Source organism: Microcaecilia unicolor, chromosome 1 (assembly GCF_901765095.1).
Source record: "Microcaecilia unicolor chromosome 1, aMicUni1.1, whole genome shotgun sequence".
In the NCBI taxonomy this organism is placed as follows: domain Eukaryota; kingdom Metazoa; phylum Chordata; class Amphibia; order Gymnophiona; family Siphonopidae; genus Microcaecilia; species Microcaecilia unicolor.
The window spans coordinates 655,883,064-655,900,648 of NC_044031.1; the positions used below are offsets into that span (position 1 = coordinate 655,883,064).

The following is a 17,585-nucleotide window of genomic DNA, read 5'->3' on the forward strand; positions in this document are numbered from 1 at the left end:
GGGGCTGACAGCTGTCAACACCGGCAAAAAAGGGGCTGACAGCTGTCAACACCGGCAAAAAAAGGGGCTGACAGCTGTCAACACCGGCAAAAAAGGGGCTGACAGCTGTCAACACCGGCAAAAAGGGGCTGACAGCAGTCAACACCGGCAAAAAGGGACTGACAGCAGTCAACACCGGCAAAAAGGGACTGACAGCAGTCAACACCGGCAAAAAAGGGGCTGACAGCTGTCAACTCCGGCAAAAAAGGGGCTGACAGCTGTCAACACCGGCAAAAAAGGGGCTGACAGCTGTCAACACCGGCAAAAAAGGGGCTGACAGCTGTCAACACCGGCAAAAAAGGGGCTGACAGCTGTCAACACATTGCATGTACCTGTAAAAAAAAAAAGGGGGATAACAGCTGTCAACTCATAAAATGTGGATAAAACTAAGGATAAAAAAAAAAGGGGGTGGATGTTATGACCCGGTAGTGGTGAGCCCCTGTGCCCCAACTGAGCACGGCAGAGATGGAGTGACACCGCACTTGGTCAGGCAGCCAGACAACCCCTAGCTTCACCTGGGAAGCAACCACCGTTCACCGGGTGTTGAGCCCCCAGCTGCAGGCGGCCACCAGGACTTCAGGAACCGGCAGGGTTGCACAGCCGCTGACCAGGATAGCAGGAAACAGACAGTGTCCAGAACCAGTACTCCAAACAGGCAAAGAAATAGTCAAATCAGTCCAGAGTCAAGGCAGGCAGCAAACAAGCGAAATCCGAGATAACTAGCCAAGGTCTGGTACACAGGAAAAACAGGAACAGAAGGAAGTCGGTGAACAGCACTCCGACAGCAACTCCTCAGAACAAATGAGGCCGAAGCAATGAAGGCCTGGAGGCAGTGCTTTAAATAGTGAGGAGATCTGAGCAAACCACACTCAGGTGAAGCCAACCTGGCTGCCCCCATAGGAGATCCTCCCAAGACCATATTTGCATGTTCCTTCCTGATCTCGTTTATACAAGATGGCCGCCCCCTCCTGAGCTAGCCAAGATGGCCGCTGCCTGTGCTCTAAGCCAGATGACGGCTGCCAGACTTGGGAAACTGAAACCGACCCATCCTGGAGAAACATCAAAAAGCCGGCTAGCTCTGCCGGACCGCACCTCGCCGGCGAATCAGACGCGCAGGCCTGGAATCAGGTGAGGAACGTAACAGTGGATGACAAACTGTCATCATTGCATGTACCTATAAATAAGGGATGACAGCGGTCAACACTTAAAATGTGCATAAAAAGAAGGTAAAAAAAAGGGGGATGACATCTGTCATCATATTAAAGGTACCTGCAAAAAAGGAATGATAGCTGTCTCGTTGTTTCTACTTTTTGGAAATGGTGTTTGAGCAGAATGGACCTAAGGTGATCTTGACCGGTTTGTAAGTCAGCTGACTGATATGCGTATTGGATTTTCTATAAGTTTGGGTTTACATCATATCATCAAAGAGGATCAAGTCTTAAGGATACGGACAGAATTACAACAAAGCGTGGAAATGACTGGTCCAGTTGAATTACAACATTGACTGAAGTACATGGGACTTTCCCTTTATAGACCGGGAGTTTGCCTGCTTGATTTGAGGCCCTTCTGACATCATAACGCTAAGTGCCTTTATTTCATTTAAATAGAGAATAGATGAAAGTAAACGATATAGAGGTTATGCACTTTTAAACAAAATATTTTTTGTGCATATGAGGTCATTGGAAATCAGTGAGTGAACAGAGCTATTAGTAGCCATATCGGCAGAAGGAGTATGCTGTAGGAAAGGCTGATTTGTATTATAGCACGGGGGTGCATTAGCAAATATAAAAACTATAAAAATATATATTAAGGAGTAGTTCCGTGATTGAGAATGCTTATCTACCCCTAGAGACACAAAACATTTTGTGTAGTCTCATTTGGGTGAGTCTATACTCTGAGATCTCTCCTTATACTTAATTATACTTAATCATATACAGCATTTGGCTGATTTGGTGTACTTCTGGGTCAATTCTCTCACTGACATTATTTTCATTATATCATACCCTGGCTTGTATGATTGGTGTTTAAGAATTTTTTACCAGAGGTAATTTGGGGATTTTTAAGTTTTTTTGGTTTACCACAAATAAATCTTCTGGGAGTACAAGATCCACTGACCCATCTCATTTTGAGACATGCCAGAGGAGATGCATATACTTTTGAGAGGCCTAATAGTAAGAACAGCGGGTTTAAAAAATACTAGGGAAGATAGGATTCAAATTCCACCAACACTCCTTGTGATCTTGGGTAAATAAGTCACTTAACACCCCTACCGTCTCAAGTTTAGACTGTAAGCCTTCCACAGACATGGAAATACCAACTGTAGCTATATGTAACTTGCCTTGATCTATGACTAAAAAAGGTACGAGCTATACATTTCCCTCCCTGAACAATCTCAACATGCCCCAGGCTAATGTTTGCTGACACATAACTTTCTGAACCATGAACACCATAGGGGTGATCCTTACCAACAAGAGGAAGGCTTTCTCCCGAGTCATATCAAGCAGAACGCCAATGAATTCCAACTAAAGAGATGCACACAACCAAAATGTCTATATTTAAGCTAAAATGTTTTGAAATGTTAAGATACCGAGATAGGAACTTTGACTTCCTAGCTCCACACTAAACTTAAAACAGAGTCCTATATAAGAAGCTTTAGAAGTCCTAAACTGCAGGAAGATTCCCCCCCCCCCCCCCCCCAACTGGTGTAGGCTCCATTAAAAACTTGATATCCTACTTGCCTTTGAAGGGGAAAATAAAAATAAAAAAAAGTTATACTACCTTCAACAGTTGTGCTTGACTAAATATTGTTGGCACGGTGTTACTTATTCCTCTCTGGAAGCAAAAAAATACAAGGAGAAATTTATTCATGTCTATTAAATTTCCTTTCCTTGAACTTGTCAGACTAGTTTGAGACCCAACTTGGAAGACTGTGGAGTTGGGATACCATGTTTGCTTTTCTCCTCTAGGGTTGCTGGGGGTTGCATAGTTTGGGGTGGGGGGGGGGAGAGAGAAACATACACACAAACAAACACCACCTTTCCAGTCAGGTGTACAAGCATGTCAGGCTTTGGCTCCCTCCATCCACCCCCTACAACACCCAAATTCCCAGCCTCAAAGAAACAGCCCTATAGTGGGATATCTGCCATTGGACTCGCTGGGTACTCTCATCTCTAGATGGCTCTACTTGCATTGTTTGTTTGTTTGTTTTTTGCATAACTTTATTCCTCTAATCACCCAAGGGAACAGTTAGACCAGCCAGGAGCCCCCCCCCCCACCATTTTTAGCACTTTCCCCAACTGGGCGGGGGTTACCTACACCCCCCTTTTCTGGCAAGGACCCTATGGGGTCCTGTGCCAGTATGCATAGCGACGTGTAGCCTGTAGGCTGAAGCTCTGGGCAAGGAGACTTCTGCAAGGTCTCCTGACCCAACTGGACTAGGAACTAGGTCTGATGCACAGGAGCACTCAGCCCATGGACCCAGGCCTGACTATAGGCTGTAGAATTGCCAGTCAGGGGATCAGAACTTCCTAACACTGCACTCAACCAGTCCATCCCTTACCACCTGCTGCAGTTAGAGAATAATGGAGCTTACTAGCTGCACCAGCATCCTATACTAGGAATGCTACTGGAAAATTAAGTACACCTACTTCCATCTGCTGGTCAGGAAGGGACACAATCCATTGGACTAGTCTAATAAGACAATAGGTAATGTTAAAAAGCCAACTTTTAACGATACATACAAGATGACAGGTGGCATTGTACCATCCACTTCAGCAGTTCAAATTGCTCAGCACACAGGAATGCACTTACAAGTAAATTAGAAACATCACAGCCACAAGAGGGACCACATTCCAACTACAAGACAGAAGTGACAATTGACCAGGCTCAGGAATCAATCTGTGGCTCATGATCAAAGAACCACTGCTCCACTGGATGGGCATAAAAACGGCTACAAACCACACAATAGCTAAGTTAGCAGGAATAAAAGGTTACCAATATTGCCATCATTTAGTATTTCTATTCTGTTCCCATAAGACACAACTAAGGAACAGCAGATTAGGCCATCAAGGAAGCCACAGTGCTGCATTTGGGGGGGGGGGGGGGGGGGGGGAGAGGAGGAGGAGGAAGGAGAGCGATCTGATGCATTTTCAAAAAAAAACAAACATATCATTATTGACTATTTTGACTAAACAACTGACTTCTTTAATAAACTAAAAACATCAAAAACATTACTAACATTTTTTTTATAAAGGACAGAGGGGGTAGTTACTAAGTTCCAGTAAAATCTACATATCTAATGCAGACAAATTTACCGTGAGTCACTAACCTGACTTGTGCAAAAGATTCCATGTTGCGCTGCTGCAGCTTATTACACTGTGCATTCCCAGTCACAGCAATGCAATGAAAGTGAGCTATTATGGTAAGACCAAACTCATTCACCCCTATGGTACTTCTCAAGTGTTTTAGTGGTGGTTGTGAGGAGGGGGAGGAAGAATGATCCCTGGTTGCTCCTGCCCCATCAATGCCTGGGTTTAAAATAGTAGAGAGTGAAAGCCCCCTCCCCCCACACCTTTTAGCAATTTCTCACAATACTACTAGATGTCAAGCTGCCATAAAGGGAGTACTCCGTTATTTGGCAGCTTGACCAGTAACAGTAATACCATAGGAGCCTAAGATGCAATTTTGAACTCGAGCACCGATGTAGCAGAAGCAACCTGGGTTGGCTCCTGCCCCCCTCCCCCCAACTAGCCACAAGGAAAATACCCTGTAGGAGCCAGGAGTAAAGTGAATGGAATGAGCAGGGTAGGGAAATGGGTTGTTTTCTCAACTACTGCCTCTTAAAAAAGATCTCCCAGAGCATCAGGCCATGAGTTAGCAGCTAATGCTCCTGAGGAAAAATACTAGCCCAAAGCTTGTGTTATCTTTCCATTAATAAGGCATTTTGCAAGAACAAATGAAAGATACATTATTCATTTTGCATAATAATGAGCTACACTGCATACTTGCATCTGATTATTACTTATCTTGCAGTGTGTAAAATAACATGGATTCAGGATAATACACAATTTTGCCATTTTAATATCTCATTTGGTGAAAAAATTGCCTTACTCTCTTAGCACACATTTAGTAACTACTCCCTCAGAATCTGCTGTCAGATTCATAAGTGCCTCATTTTGCATCAGTGGAGATAGAATTAGACGCCATTATGACTCACAGCCTTAAAAGTAAGTAAGAGGTGGTAAAAACTAATGGTTCCAACATACCAGTGCAGTACTCCTTGCTGGTTAGCTGAGGTACAACAATTTGCCTGTATACAATGGGCTCGGACTCCAAGATATTCTCATCATGCCTGTACCGAGAGGGCTTCTCATTTGGTGTACCCCTGGAACGTGTGCCACTCCGCCTTTCATAAGTTTCAATCTCTTCAAACACTGCTGCCTTGTCAAAAAGTGCCAGGTTCCCCTCAAAGTCAAAATCTGTGTCCAGGATTTCATCAATGTCATCCCCGAAGCACTCATCATCTTTAGTCTTTATCTGCCCGTTCTTAAGGCCACTCTTCTTAGGTGTTACTTGGTTCGGATGACGACTACTTGATGACCCTGAAACATAAGACTGCCAACGTTAAGGACCAACTTCTTTTCCAGTCATTCTTTCACCTAAACAGCATCAGATATTGGGAAATTCCTAAACCTATGCATCTCAGTCTAAAAGTGAACACCACTTTTCAATTTACCAGTATACACTATATTTCGAAACACTCTATGTTGAGGCCTAAGAGAAGAACAAGGGGAGCTCAATAAAGAGGAGAAAGAAAAAAGCACTTAGAAACTCATTTTGAGGAAACACTTCTTTCTACCAAGTGGAACTGAAGTTATAGAATATACTACAAAATTTCTAGCCAGATTTCATGAGATTCTAATTAATGTATTCTGAAGCTGGGATTTGCTCAGATTGGGTTCATAAGGAATGATACATTTTCAATTAAAAAATACATTCTACAAAAGATCATCTCTAAATGCCTCAAAGAACCATAAAAAAATAACACACTCGTTCACCTTTACACTGCTAGACATTTTTACCTGTCAATCACTTTTCCTTTGATCATAACAGCCCAGTTCAGACAAGTGGGTATTTACCCTACTACCAGCAGATGGAAACAAATCAAGACCTTCAATGGCATCACTATACCCACCAAGAGAGGCATGGAGCAGCAGGAAGCCTCCATCCCCATCACCTTGGAAAACATGCAGGACTCCACAGCCCAGCCAAAGGGCAAGACCCGAAACAGAATGTGCCACCCCAACACACAGAAGAACAGATATCGCTTGTGATGATCTGCAATAGGGAAGTGGAGGTAGGCCTCCGTGAAGCCCAGAGAAGTCAAGAACTCCTCCACCTGCACCAGAGGCAATGACTGAGTGAACAGTTTCTATCTGGATGCGCTGGACTTGCAATCAAGCATCCATCCCCTTGAGGTCCAGGATGGGGTGAAAGGAACTGCCCTTCTTTGGGACCATGAAATAGATGACGTATATGTCCAGGCTGTGCTCCGCTAGCAGAACAAGTTCCACCACTCCTACATTACAGAGATGCTGAAGGATAAGTGACAGCTTGGTGCTTTAGAGACAAGCCACAGGGAGAGATCATGAAGGCTTCAATGAAGCGTCTGATATTTTCACTGAGGATTTTAATACGGTTCTTTTGGTACATTCATATTGAAACTATTAGAAATATTCATCTTGACCCCTAAGGCAGGTGCTGTTGAGCACCGAAACACAGCCCGTGTTGGGTCACTCAAAATAAAGACTACCATTGTTCCAGTTCTAGAGGCCCTTTTGTGATTCTTTTCGTTGCTGTATTTTGTGTACTATTGGACCCTCTCTTCTTCAGTCCCAAACTTAGCCATGTACTCCACACCATTCGATGAGAAAGAGAACCTTCTGAAATATCTATTGTCGCACCATACCTATAATAGGGTAGTAACAACACTAAAGATCTCGATTTCTGTCTATCGCCACCTTGGGATAAAAGGGCAATTTCACTTGGCCTATTCTGGCAGAATAAGAAATAATACTTTTGCTGGTCTAAGTTCTGAGAGAAGAGGACATCTCTGTAGGTAAGTGACATTATTTTATTCTGAGTTTGGTAACTTAAAGATTAGGGTTTAAAAGAGGAATTGTAGGATATTGATAAACAGAATTATAAAATTAAAAAAAAAAAAAAAGGTAAACTTTAATAACTTGTCTCCATACCCTTTTCCCCATAGTTTTAAAACTTGAAGTTTCAGCCATAGCTTAAAGATTAGGGTTTAAAAGAGGAATTGTAGGATATTGATAAACACAGTTAGAATTTTAAAATTAAAAAAAAAGGCAAGCAAACTTTATTAGCTAGCCTCCATATCCTTTTCCCCATAGCTTTAACACTTGAAGTTTCTGCCACAGCATTGCCAGTCTCTAGAAGGAACAAAAGGGCCCAGTTCATGTACCAATGACATAGAAAAATATGGGAGAGAGGTTCTGGAAGCCAAATTTAGACTTAGGTAGAAAGCTCATATCCAGAACCTCATATCCAGAATCTCTAGAGTAGCATTTTCTAAAATGCTACCCACTCCACGTGCAGGGCCCAAGAAACAGACAGAGCTCCGGAGTCTCAATGAGTGGATGAGACGATGGTGCAAGGGAGGAGGATTTTAGATTTGTTAAGAACTGGGCAACATTCTGGTGAAGGGGGAGCCTATTCAAAAAGGATGGGCTCCACCTTAACTAGGGTGGGACCAGGCTGCTGGCGTCGGCATTTTAAAAGGAGATAGAGCAGCTTTTAAACTAGAAACTGGGGGAAGGTCGACAGTCGTTCAAAAGCGCAGGTTTCGGAATAAAGTATCTTTCAAAGATATCACCAAAACAGGGAAGATAGGATATCCCGATAGCAAGGTTGCAAGAGAGATAATAGTAGATCACGTATTCTTAAATAAAAATCAGACAAAAGATTGCAAATTAATACTGTCAAGTATTGAGCATGATGTAAATAGGAACCACAAACATAGTTTGAAATGTCTGTGTGTGAATAACAGAAGCCTAAGAAATAACATGGGAGATTTAGAATATACTGCACTTGTTGAACAAAAGCATAAAAAAATAGGAGTGGAAAGCTTCAAAGAACATGCAGAGCTAGCTGTTTCAACACTAAAATCTCCTGGGACATGATGGGGCCCACATCAGCTAAAGGCAGGCTCCAGAAAGTCTGTGGAATAAGGGAAAACAGATGTAGCATGTTCTGCCCATGATTAACAGTTTGTGGTATTCAGAGACTTGCACAGGAATGTTGTATGAGAGAATTAGTCAGAGGCCCGGTATAAAACTAGAGGGGAACAAAGAGGTAGTAAGCATTTTGAATTTTTCTTTGTCTGTATATAGATTTCTCTCTCTGTATATAGTGCTTTACATTGCTTTGTTTTGATCATTCATTCTGACTTGTATATTGCTTATCAAGAAATGCTTCCTGCAATAGCCCATTGAGCTATTCAGAACAATTGTAAATAAACTGTTTATATTAAATATGAAATTCGTCTGGCGTTCTCTACAAAAGTGGCGGCATCCTTTTATACACACTAAATGAAAAATTAGATAGAATAGGCATCTCTGAGACCTTGTGGAAGGTGGATAACCAGTGGGACACTGTCATACTGGGGTACAAATTATATTGTAGTGATAGGGTGGTTCGAATTGGTGGGGGGGTAGCATTGTATGTTAAGGAGGATCTTCAATCAAATAGATTGAAAATTCTGCAGGAAACAAAACACATCTTGGAATCACTTGAAATTTCACGTGTAAAGGGGAAAAGGGTAGTGATACGAGTGTACTATCGTCCGCCTGGCCAGGATGAACAGACGGATGTAGAAATGTTATCGGAAATTAGGGAGGCTAACAAAGTGGGCATCACAATAATAATGGGTGATTTCAATTACCCCGATATTGATTAGGTAAATGTAACATCAGGGCATGCTAGGGAGGTAAAATTCCTTGATGAAATCAAGGACTGCTTTATGGAGCAGCTGGTACAGGAGCCGACAAGAGAAGGAAAAATTCTAGACCTGGTCCTTAGTGGAGCATATAATCAGGTGTGGGAGGTAATGGTGATGGGGCTGTTTGATAACAGTGATCATAATATGATCAGATTTGATATTACCTTTGGAGTAATTACACACAGGAAATCCAATACATTAGCATTTAACTTTCAAAAAGGAAACTATGATAAAATGAGAAGAATGGTGAAGAAAAAAAAAAAAAAAAAAAGAGGAACAGCTGTGAGGGTCAAAAATTTACATCAGGCAGATGCTGTTCAAAAATACCATCCTGAAAGCCCAGACCAAATATATTCCATGTATTAAAAAAGGAGGGAGGAAGACCAAACGGCATGGTTAAAAAGTGAGGTAAAGGAAGCTATTAGAGTTAAAAGAAAATACTTCAGAAAATGGAAGAAGGAACCGACTGAAAATAATAAGAAACAGCATAAGGAATGTCAAGTCAAATGCGAAGCGCTGATAAGGAATGCAAAGAGGGGCTTTGAGAAAAAGATTGTGTTGGAGGCAAAAACACATTGTAAAATTTTGGGGGGGGGTATATTAAAAGCAAGAAGCCGGCAAAAGAATCGGTTGGACCACTAGATGACTGACAGGTAAAAAGGGCAATCAGGGAAGACAAAACCATAGCTGAGAGATTAAATTAATTCTTTGCTTTGGTCTTCATCAAGGAAGATTTGGAAGAGATACCGGTGCCAGAAATGGTATTCAAAGCTGATGAGTCGGAGAAACTGAATGAAATCTCTTTAAACCTGGAGGATGTAATGGGGCAATTTGACAAACTGAAGACTAACAAATCTCCTGGACTGGATGATATTCACCCCAGAGTACTGATAGAATTGAAAAATGAACTTGCGGAACTATTGTTAGTAATAACAAAACTACAGAGCATATTCAAAAGTATGGATTAATGAGACAAAGCCAGCATGGATTTAGTGAACGGAAATCTTGCCTCACCAATCTATTGCATTTCTTTGAAGGGGTGAACAAAGATGTGGGAGCCGGTTGATATTGTGTATCTGGAGTTTCAAAAGGCATTTGACAAAGTACCTCATGAAAGACTCCAGAAGAAATTGGAGAGTCATGGGATAGGAGGTAGTGTCCTATTGTGGATTAAAAACTGGTTAAAAGATAGAAAACAGAGAGTAGGGTTAAATGGTCAGTATTCTCAATGGAGAAGGGTAGTTAGTGGGGTTCCCCAGGGGTCTGTGCTGGGACCGCTGCTTTTTACCTTATTTATAAATGACCTAGAGATGGGAGTAACTAGTGAGGTAATTGAATTTACTGACGATACAAAGTTATTCAAAGTTGTTAAATCGCAAGAGAATTGTGAAAAATTACAAGAGGACCTTACGAGGCTGGGAGACTGGGCGTCTAATGACAAACGATGTTTAATGTGAGAAAATGCAAAGTGATGCATGTGGGAAAGAGGAACCCGAATTATAGCTACGTCATGCAAGGTTCCACATTAGGAGTCACAGACCAAGAAAGGGATCTAGGCATTGTCATTGATGATAATTTGAAACCCTCTGCTCAGTGTGCTGCGGTGGCTAAGAAAGCAAATAGAATGTTAGGTATTATTAGGAAAAGAATGGAAAACAAAAATGAGGATGTTATAATGCCTTTGTATTGCTCCATGGTGCGACCACACCTCGAATATTGTGTTCAATTCTGGTCACCACATCTCAAAAAAGATATAGTGGAATTAGAAAAGGTGCAGAGAAGGGCGACGAAAATGATAAAGGGGATGAGACGACTTGCCTATAAGGAAAGGCTGAAGTGGCTAGAGCTCTTCAGCATGGAGAAAAGACGGCTGAGGAGAGATATGATAGAGGTCTATAAAATAATGAGTGGAGTGGAACGGGTAGACTTGAATCGTTTGCTTACTCTTTCCAAAAATACTAAGACTAGGGGGAATGCGATGAAGCTACAAAGTAGTAAATTGAAAAAGAATCAGAGAAATTTTTCTTCACTCAACATGTAATTAAACTCTGGAATTCATTGCCAGAGCATGTGGTAAAGGCGGTTAGCTTAGCGGGGTTTAAAAAAAAGGTTTGGACGGCTTCCTAAAGGAAAAGTCCATAGACCATTTTTTAAATGACTTGGGGAAAATCCACTGTTTATTTCTGGGATAAGCTGCATAAAATGTACTGAATTTTTATGGGATCTTGGCAGGTATTTGTGACAAGGTTGGCCACTGTTGGAAACAGGACGCTAGGCTTGATGGACCTTTGTCTGTCCCAGTATGGCAATACTTATGTAAGTAAAAATCAAAAGGGAAGGCCAGCGGCACTGTGGTCAATCAACCACAGTCTTCCTCCTGCATCTTCTCTCCATTGAATGTGACCCCTGCAATAAACTTAAATCAACTCCTGCAGTAATACGCTAAGCAAGACCTCAAAAGGATGACCCCATACCACCCCATGTCACAAAGGAATCCAAGGACAGGCCCCTGGATTGATCTGTTGGGACTAAAGGAAAGAAAATTACAAGGTAAGAAAATTTCTCCTTCCATTACATCCCACAGATCAATCCAGAGACGAGTGGGATGTACCAAAGCAGTTCCCAAGTGGTATGGGACCGCAGAAGTCCTGCAGACCAGACCGCCAAGATGGAACAAGACAACATGTACTGACGGAACAAGCCTCAAGTGGCAGAGGCGGCGGTGCCATCCAGAACCGTAAGAAAGCTCGCCACACTGAAAAGGTGCAAGACTCAAAAACCGACGGGAGTGAGGCGATGGAGCCAAGAAACAGAAGCCAGTCACCGGGAGAACAAGAAAGTCATAGATGGGCAAAGCTGTACCTCCGGGAAAAAGATAGGAAACACATCCCACGCTAGGCTAGTGGAGGAAGCATCAGCGTGAAACCACAAAGCCCCATAGAGAGCCTGCTCAAAGGAGTCGTTTGACCCAGACCAATCCCCGCGCTGAAGAGCAGTGCAGAGATGGAGTTGCTCCATCATAAGGAGATGGAGACCAGGATCAATAGTGATCCACAAAAGAGGCAGCTATACCCAACCCCCAAACGTGACTCAGATGTCCTCTATACATTCAGGGATATTTCCCTGAGGCCAAGAAAACACCATGAACCTCCCAAAGAAAGGGTCATGCTCTAAGAGGATCATCCAGAGGCAGAAACCACCAGGAGAAACGAAGCCACAGTCCTCACAAGGAGAACCCGAACCACAGAAGCCAAGCTGGTGCCCGAAAAGGAACCAGCCGTGCAAGGAATAGGCAAGACGACTACCCACCTCAGCTGGCAGTATGAAGAACACCTAGCCAACAAAGGCTGCCCAGAGACCCCCAGCCAAAAACTGTGTGCTAGAGAAACCATATGGCAGCCCCAAGCCACTACAAAACTCCCTGGCAGGAGAACCAATTAAGCAGCTCTGCCACCAACCTATAAGAGAGAAGGAAGGCACAGCCAAGGAAATGGGTCCCCCAGAGAGCTCCATGTAGGGGCAGCTAGGCAAGCCTGACAGAAGCAAGAATCAGCGTCACCAAAAGGCAAATTAGGAAAGAAAGGAAGACTACAGACGACTGCCATGAAGAACCTCCCCCAGGAGCAACATCAATTGAGAACCACAGAAGTGGAAAGAAAGAATTGAAAAACAACATGGGGGGGAACCCCTAGATGGTGATGGGCCTCAAAAATCACCATAGGGGAGAGTAAACCCCGAAAAAGGTACCCCTAAGGGAAATGAGCCCCTAGACGCCCCATAAAAGATAGTAAGCTCCTTAAGGGGCAAGCAAAAAAAAATACATCAACAAAAGAGACGTGTGACCCTCCCCCCCAAGGGCGATCACCTACAAAGGAGACAAAGTCAACCAGAAACTCCCCAGAGGCCAAACAGCAAACCCCCAGCAATCCCTTCCCCCCTAGAAGGGCAAGGTCTGCAGAGGAGTCAGAACCGGGAACCTCCACAAGAAGATACTCCACTGAGGGCTGGCCAAATACAGAGACTAACCAGAGCCGGCAAAGTGCCAAACCAACGTCCCCACCTGAGAAGTAGGGAAATGCAATGACGCCATACTCTAGAGCACTGCGGCAGGCCGCTCTTAACATCTGCACACCGGAGAGGGCCGCCACCAGAGACAAAAACTGGGAAAGAAGGGAAGAGGTAGACCCTGCTAAAGAGTCCCAAACTGAAAAAGAGGCAAAGAAGCTGCAGAGGACCAGGAACCACAGAACCTCCACCCCTCCCCAGAAACCCTAAAGAGGAGACCGTGCTTCTCCAGCCCCCGGGGATGTCAGCCAAAGAACAGCCATAGAAGCGCTTTTTTTTTTTGGTCTGTTCGGCCAAAGCTGCTGCCACATCCACAGCACAAACCTTGCTAAAGCCCCAGCCAGCCATCCTGCCAAATGGGGAGAGAATCCATCAAAAGCTGAAAACAAAGAAAAACGGTAGAAAAGCAACACAGGCCACCGAAAGTCTTCAAAAAACCAACGACCAGAAAAAGGCAGAGTCACTTCTATAGCCACATGGCCAGACCCACAGATGTTCGCCTGAGAAGGGTTCTTCCCTCCCCCATCCTCAACAAGTGCCAGAGGAAGAGATCCCCAAATAAAGGTGTGCTAGGAAAGGGAGCCATCAAATCACCCCCCATCCAGTGTATAGCACAAAGCTGAAAGGCAGTGCAGGGAAAAAGACCCCCACATGTACTCTCAATGTGTCAGCAAGATGGGGGCCAAGAGCGGAAGCGTAGCCCACCAAAAAGAATGGCATTCTGCCAATGGTCCCGCTGACCAATACGGGAAGGGACCCCGGGCCTAAACGGTGAAAGGGGAGCCACAAACTGCCACATGAGGGAGTTCCAACAGCTTGGGACCGGCAAAGCAAGGCATGCAGAGGATTTTTTTTTTTTTTTGCGGCAAGAGGCAGAGCTACCAAAAGAACGGCACAAAGGTACATATAGGTCAGCAGTATACAGACCTTCACTGGTATCCATCGGTAAACCGGCATGAAACGCCAGGTCAGCACTTACAGAATACCAAGAGAGGAAATGGTGCACCATCAACTTCCAACTAAAGTCCAAACAAAAAAACAGCACCACAGACCTTTAAAAATGGAACACAGTTCTTTAATGAATAAGCCTTGACAAAAAGACCCAACACGGGCCGTGTTTCGGTGACTAGCACCTGCATCAGGGGTCACAGTGATGACGTGGAAAACTCGGGGAATAACTCGAAAATATTCCTCTACAATATATTATTCCTTACCCCATGACTCATATAGTAAAGGCTACAAAGCAACAAAGCACTTTCACTTTCTGTATCCAAACAGACAAGGAGAGGCAGGAGGTTCAGGATCCTTGCATCTGATGAACAGAACAGGAAGACCTCAGAAGAGGGTGGGGGAGAGGGACCTGGCACCACCAAGTGTACCCCAACAGACTGGCAGATCCATGCCAACACCCCCAGCTTGACTAAGCCCAAGGGAACAAGGCTAGAAGCAAGCACCAAACCAGAGCTGCACAGCAGATGTCCATCCACCTGCTGAGATAGACACAACACCAGAGCTCTGCCACAAAGGATACTGTGCAGCAGCCTCACTTTCAGTATGCATTTTCTCTATCTCCATCTGCTGGTAGAGGGACAAAACCTACTCATCTCTGGATGGATCTGTGGGACGCAATATAAAATAAAATTAAACTTTAACCTTGTTCAAGATGTCTCTCAGAACAGGCTTGAATCACACTGGCAGCACAGTAGGAAGACCATCACAATGAAGCTGCCTACTCCAATAAGTAATGAACAACCTTAATTTTCAGGTCTATCAACTTGGCAATCCTGTGCACATTAAAATTATTTTACATATTTATAGCTAGATAATAGTTCAAGCACTACATATCAGGAGGACGTGACATCACAGTCCTGAATGGAGGCTTGAAAATGGTGCTCCTATATCACCCATGAAAAAGTCAGAGGATCATCAGCATTGGAAAGTCACCCTACCAACATCAGAGCATTGCTTTGTTACTTGTGCTTGTTTAGGAATGTTGCAGAAATCCAAATTGGTGGAATCAAGACACCTCAACAAGCAGGCAAAGATATCTCGTGCCATACTTCCCTATGACTTGGATTCTGCTCATTCTGTAGCAGAGCTTGATGTGGCCGTTAAGCAGTCGGGTCGGGATGTACTTTTAAGTGCTACTTACTGGATCTTCGAAAGGATATCAGCATCATGAAATCTGACATTTTGGACCAAACACACAGTGTGTGCTGATTTGAAAGAGCTAGGTGGCAGTGTTTACCGTAGAATCTATAAGAACGTGCAGAGGAGCAGGCTGACTCCCTTACAGTCTTGCGAGAATGCAATGACGCTTTGCAGGCGCAAATGGAGAGCATGCAACATTTATTTGTTACATTTGTATCCCACATTTTCCCACCTATTTGTAGGCTCAATGTGGCTTACATAGTACCAGAGAGGCCTTTGCAGGCTCCGGTGTGAACAAATACAGGGTGATGTGTTAAGATCAAGTTCATGTGGTACGATCAAGTAACGGTTACTTACGTCAGACAAGGGCGGGCCCAGGTCAGGAAAGGAGAGAGATCCTGAAGACTCGGCGGCAATCAGATGTTCTTCTTGCCCGTGCAGCGCCTTCACACAGAGGTGAGAGGTGCTGCGCAGGCCCGGTAAGGCGGAGGGGGGCGCGGCGGCAACGACCTCAGGGGGCAGGGCTGTGGGAGAAAGTAGAGAAAGGAAGGGAGGGGGTCAGGGCTGCTAAAATTTTGATTTTTTAATGCGGGGGGGGGGAAGCGGGGAGCAGCGGGGACAAGGCCGTCCATACAGGACGCTCCTGACGAGCGCCTTTGTCCCCTCCTGATCCTTTTTTGATTTTTGTTTTCATTTTCTATTTTATGCAGGGGAAAGCGGGGAACCACGTGTTTCATACTTTCTAACATGCCAGCTTGGATTTTTATGCTGCAGGGGGAAGCGGCGGGGAGCAGCAGCGTGTCTGTATGACAGCTCAGGCCTTAATGACAGCTCTGACTTCACGTTAAATATATCGCGGTAAATGATTCGGTCCAATCGTCGGTATGGTTAGTGCATCCCGAATTGTCCACATTGCAATGGTAGTTACTCGTTTGCATTCCGTTTTCGTTAGCTGCTAGCGTCGTAGGGAAATGGCCTTTAATGCATGCTACGGTTGAAAATTTCTTTGTTAAAGGGTCGTTAAAGTTTAGTGCATCTGGGCCTTAATGCAGGGGCTGATTGTTGACTTTAGTTTTAAGAAATCTAACAGATGAGTTTTTGAAATACAGTGTGAGAGTGCAGGTGAAAGGGGATCTGGGAAGGCACAAAGAAAGGGGGTGCAGGCAGCCGGGGAACCCCAACGGGGCAGATTTCATGTGCACAACACCCACATTCAGAAAGCTGGTCTACCGGAGGCAGAGAGGTTGGCCGGGTTAAGGAAGAAGAGGAGGAACTACCAGTCCCAGAATCCTTCTCTTCCCCACCCGGCTGTGCAAAAGTTAGGGGAGGAGATAGAAGATTGGGAAATGGTCTCGGAGGAAGGTGATGAGGGCCAGCTGGAGAGTTTGGGGGCGGGGGAAGTTGGAGAGGAGGATAAAATGGAGGTTACTGAAGGACTAGGGGAGGAACAGATGGAGATTGGAGCCCTGGCTCAAACCCAAAAAGCTGCTGTAAGAGGGTGGCTAGCTGTACCTTGGAGAGACTGATGGAAGACCAGAGGAGAGAGGCTGAGGCACTGGGGGAAATCTCTACTAAAGAGGAAACAGGTGCAGCCTGTGGGAGAGAGAGAGCTGGGCACAATTGAAACCCCAGCCTGAACAAGGTGGGAATAAAGCTGTGTAACCGTGCTGTAAGAAGGTGCAAGAAAGACTTGTGTAAACTGTTTTACACTAAAAAGGGCTGGGCTGCAACCTACCAAGCTATTGGGTTTTTCCCTCTGATAAGGTACTGTTCCCTAAGTGAAGTAATCTGAGCTAAAGTGAAGTGAAGTTATATGGACTGTTTTTGAACCTGAATTTGACTGTGTTGGACCTGAATTGTGCTCCGGGCTGCTAGCCTAAACAACCTGGAGTGAAGCGTGTTTTGTTGATTTGAAGCAAGAAAATAAAAGCTCTTACTTATACACATTGGGCTTTGAATGTGCCTCTGTGAAAGGAACGGAGGAAGGAGGAAGTTGCTGTGGAATGAAGGCAACAGTCGTGTGGAGGAAGAGGCAGCTAAGCAGGGTTGAGCTTGGCTGGGTCCTGGATGGGCGACCCAGCTACAACAGTTATGTGGTTAAAATAAAACTAACTCACGGACTGTAGGTATGAACTTTATAGTTTCTGGTTCTGATATTCTTGGATAGTCCAATTGAAACAGGTTTCTGTAGGCTTTTTCTTTGTTGTCCAGGAGGAGGGTTAGATGTAAATATAGATCCAGTACCGGTCACAGGGCATGAGGAGAGTTATTTGCAATATGAAGGGAAGATAAAAGTTCTTTTCTCCAG

The 17,585-nt window shown here is 44.3% G+C and overlaps 1 protein-coding gene across 2 annotated transcripts in view; it reads right to left on the reverse strand.

Annotated features, from left to right (window-relative positions):
- EDC3 (enhancer of mRNA decapping 3) overlaps positions 1-17,585 on the reverse strand; it is a 111,505-nt gene that overhangs the window by 45,509 nt on the left and 48,411 nt on the right. For both annotated transcript variants that reach the window (XM_030186480.1, XM_030186488.1), the window contains exon 4: positions 5,304-5,639. In XM_030186480.1, the coding sequence (XP_030042340.1) occupies positions 5,304-5,639 (336 nt within the window). The remainder of the gene's footprint in view (positions 1-5,303; positions 5,640-17,585) is intronic.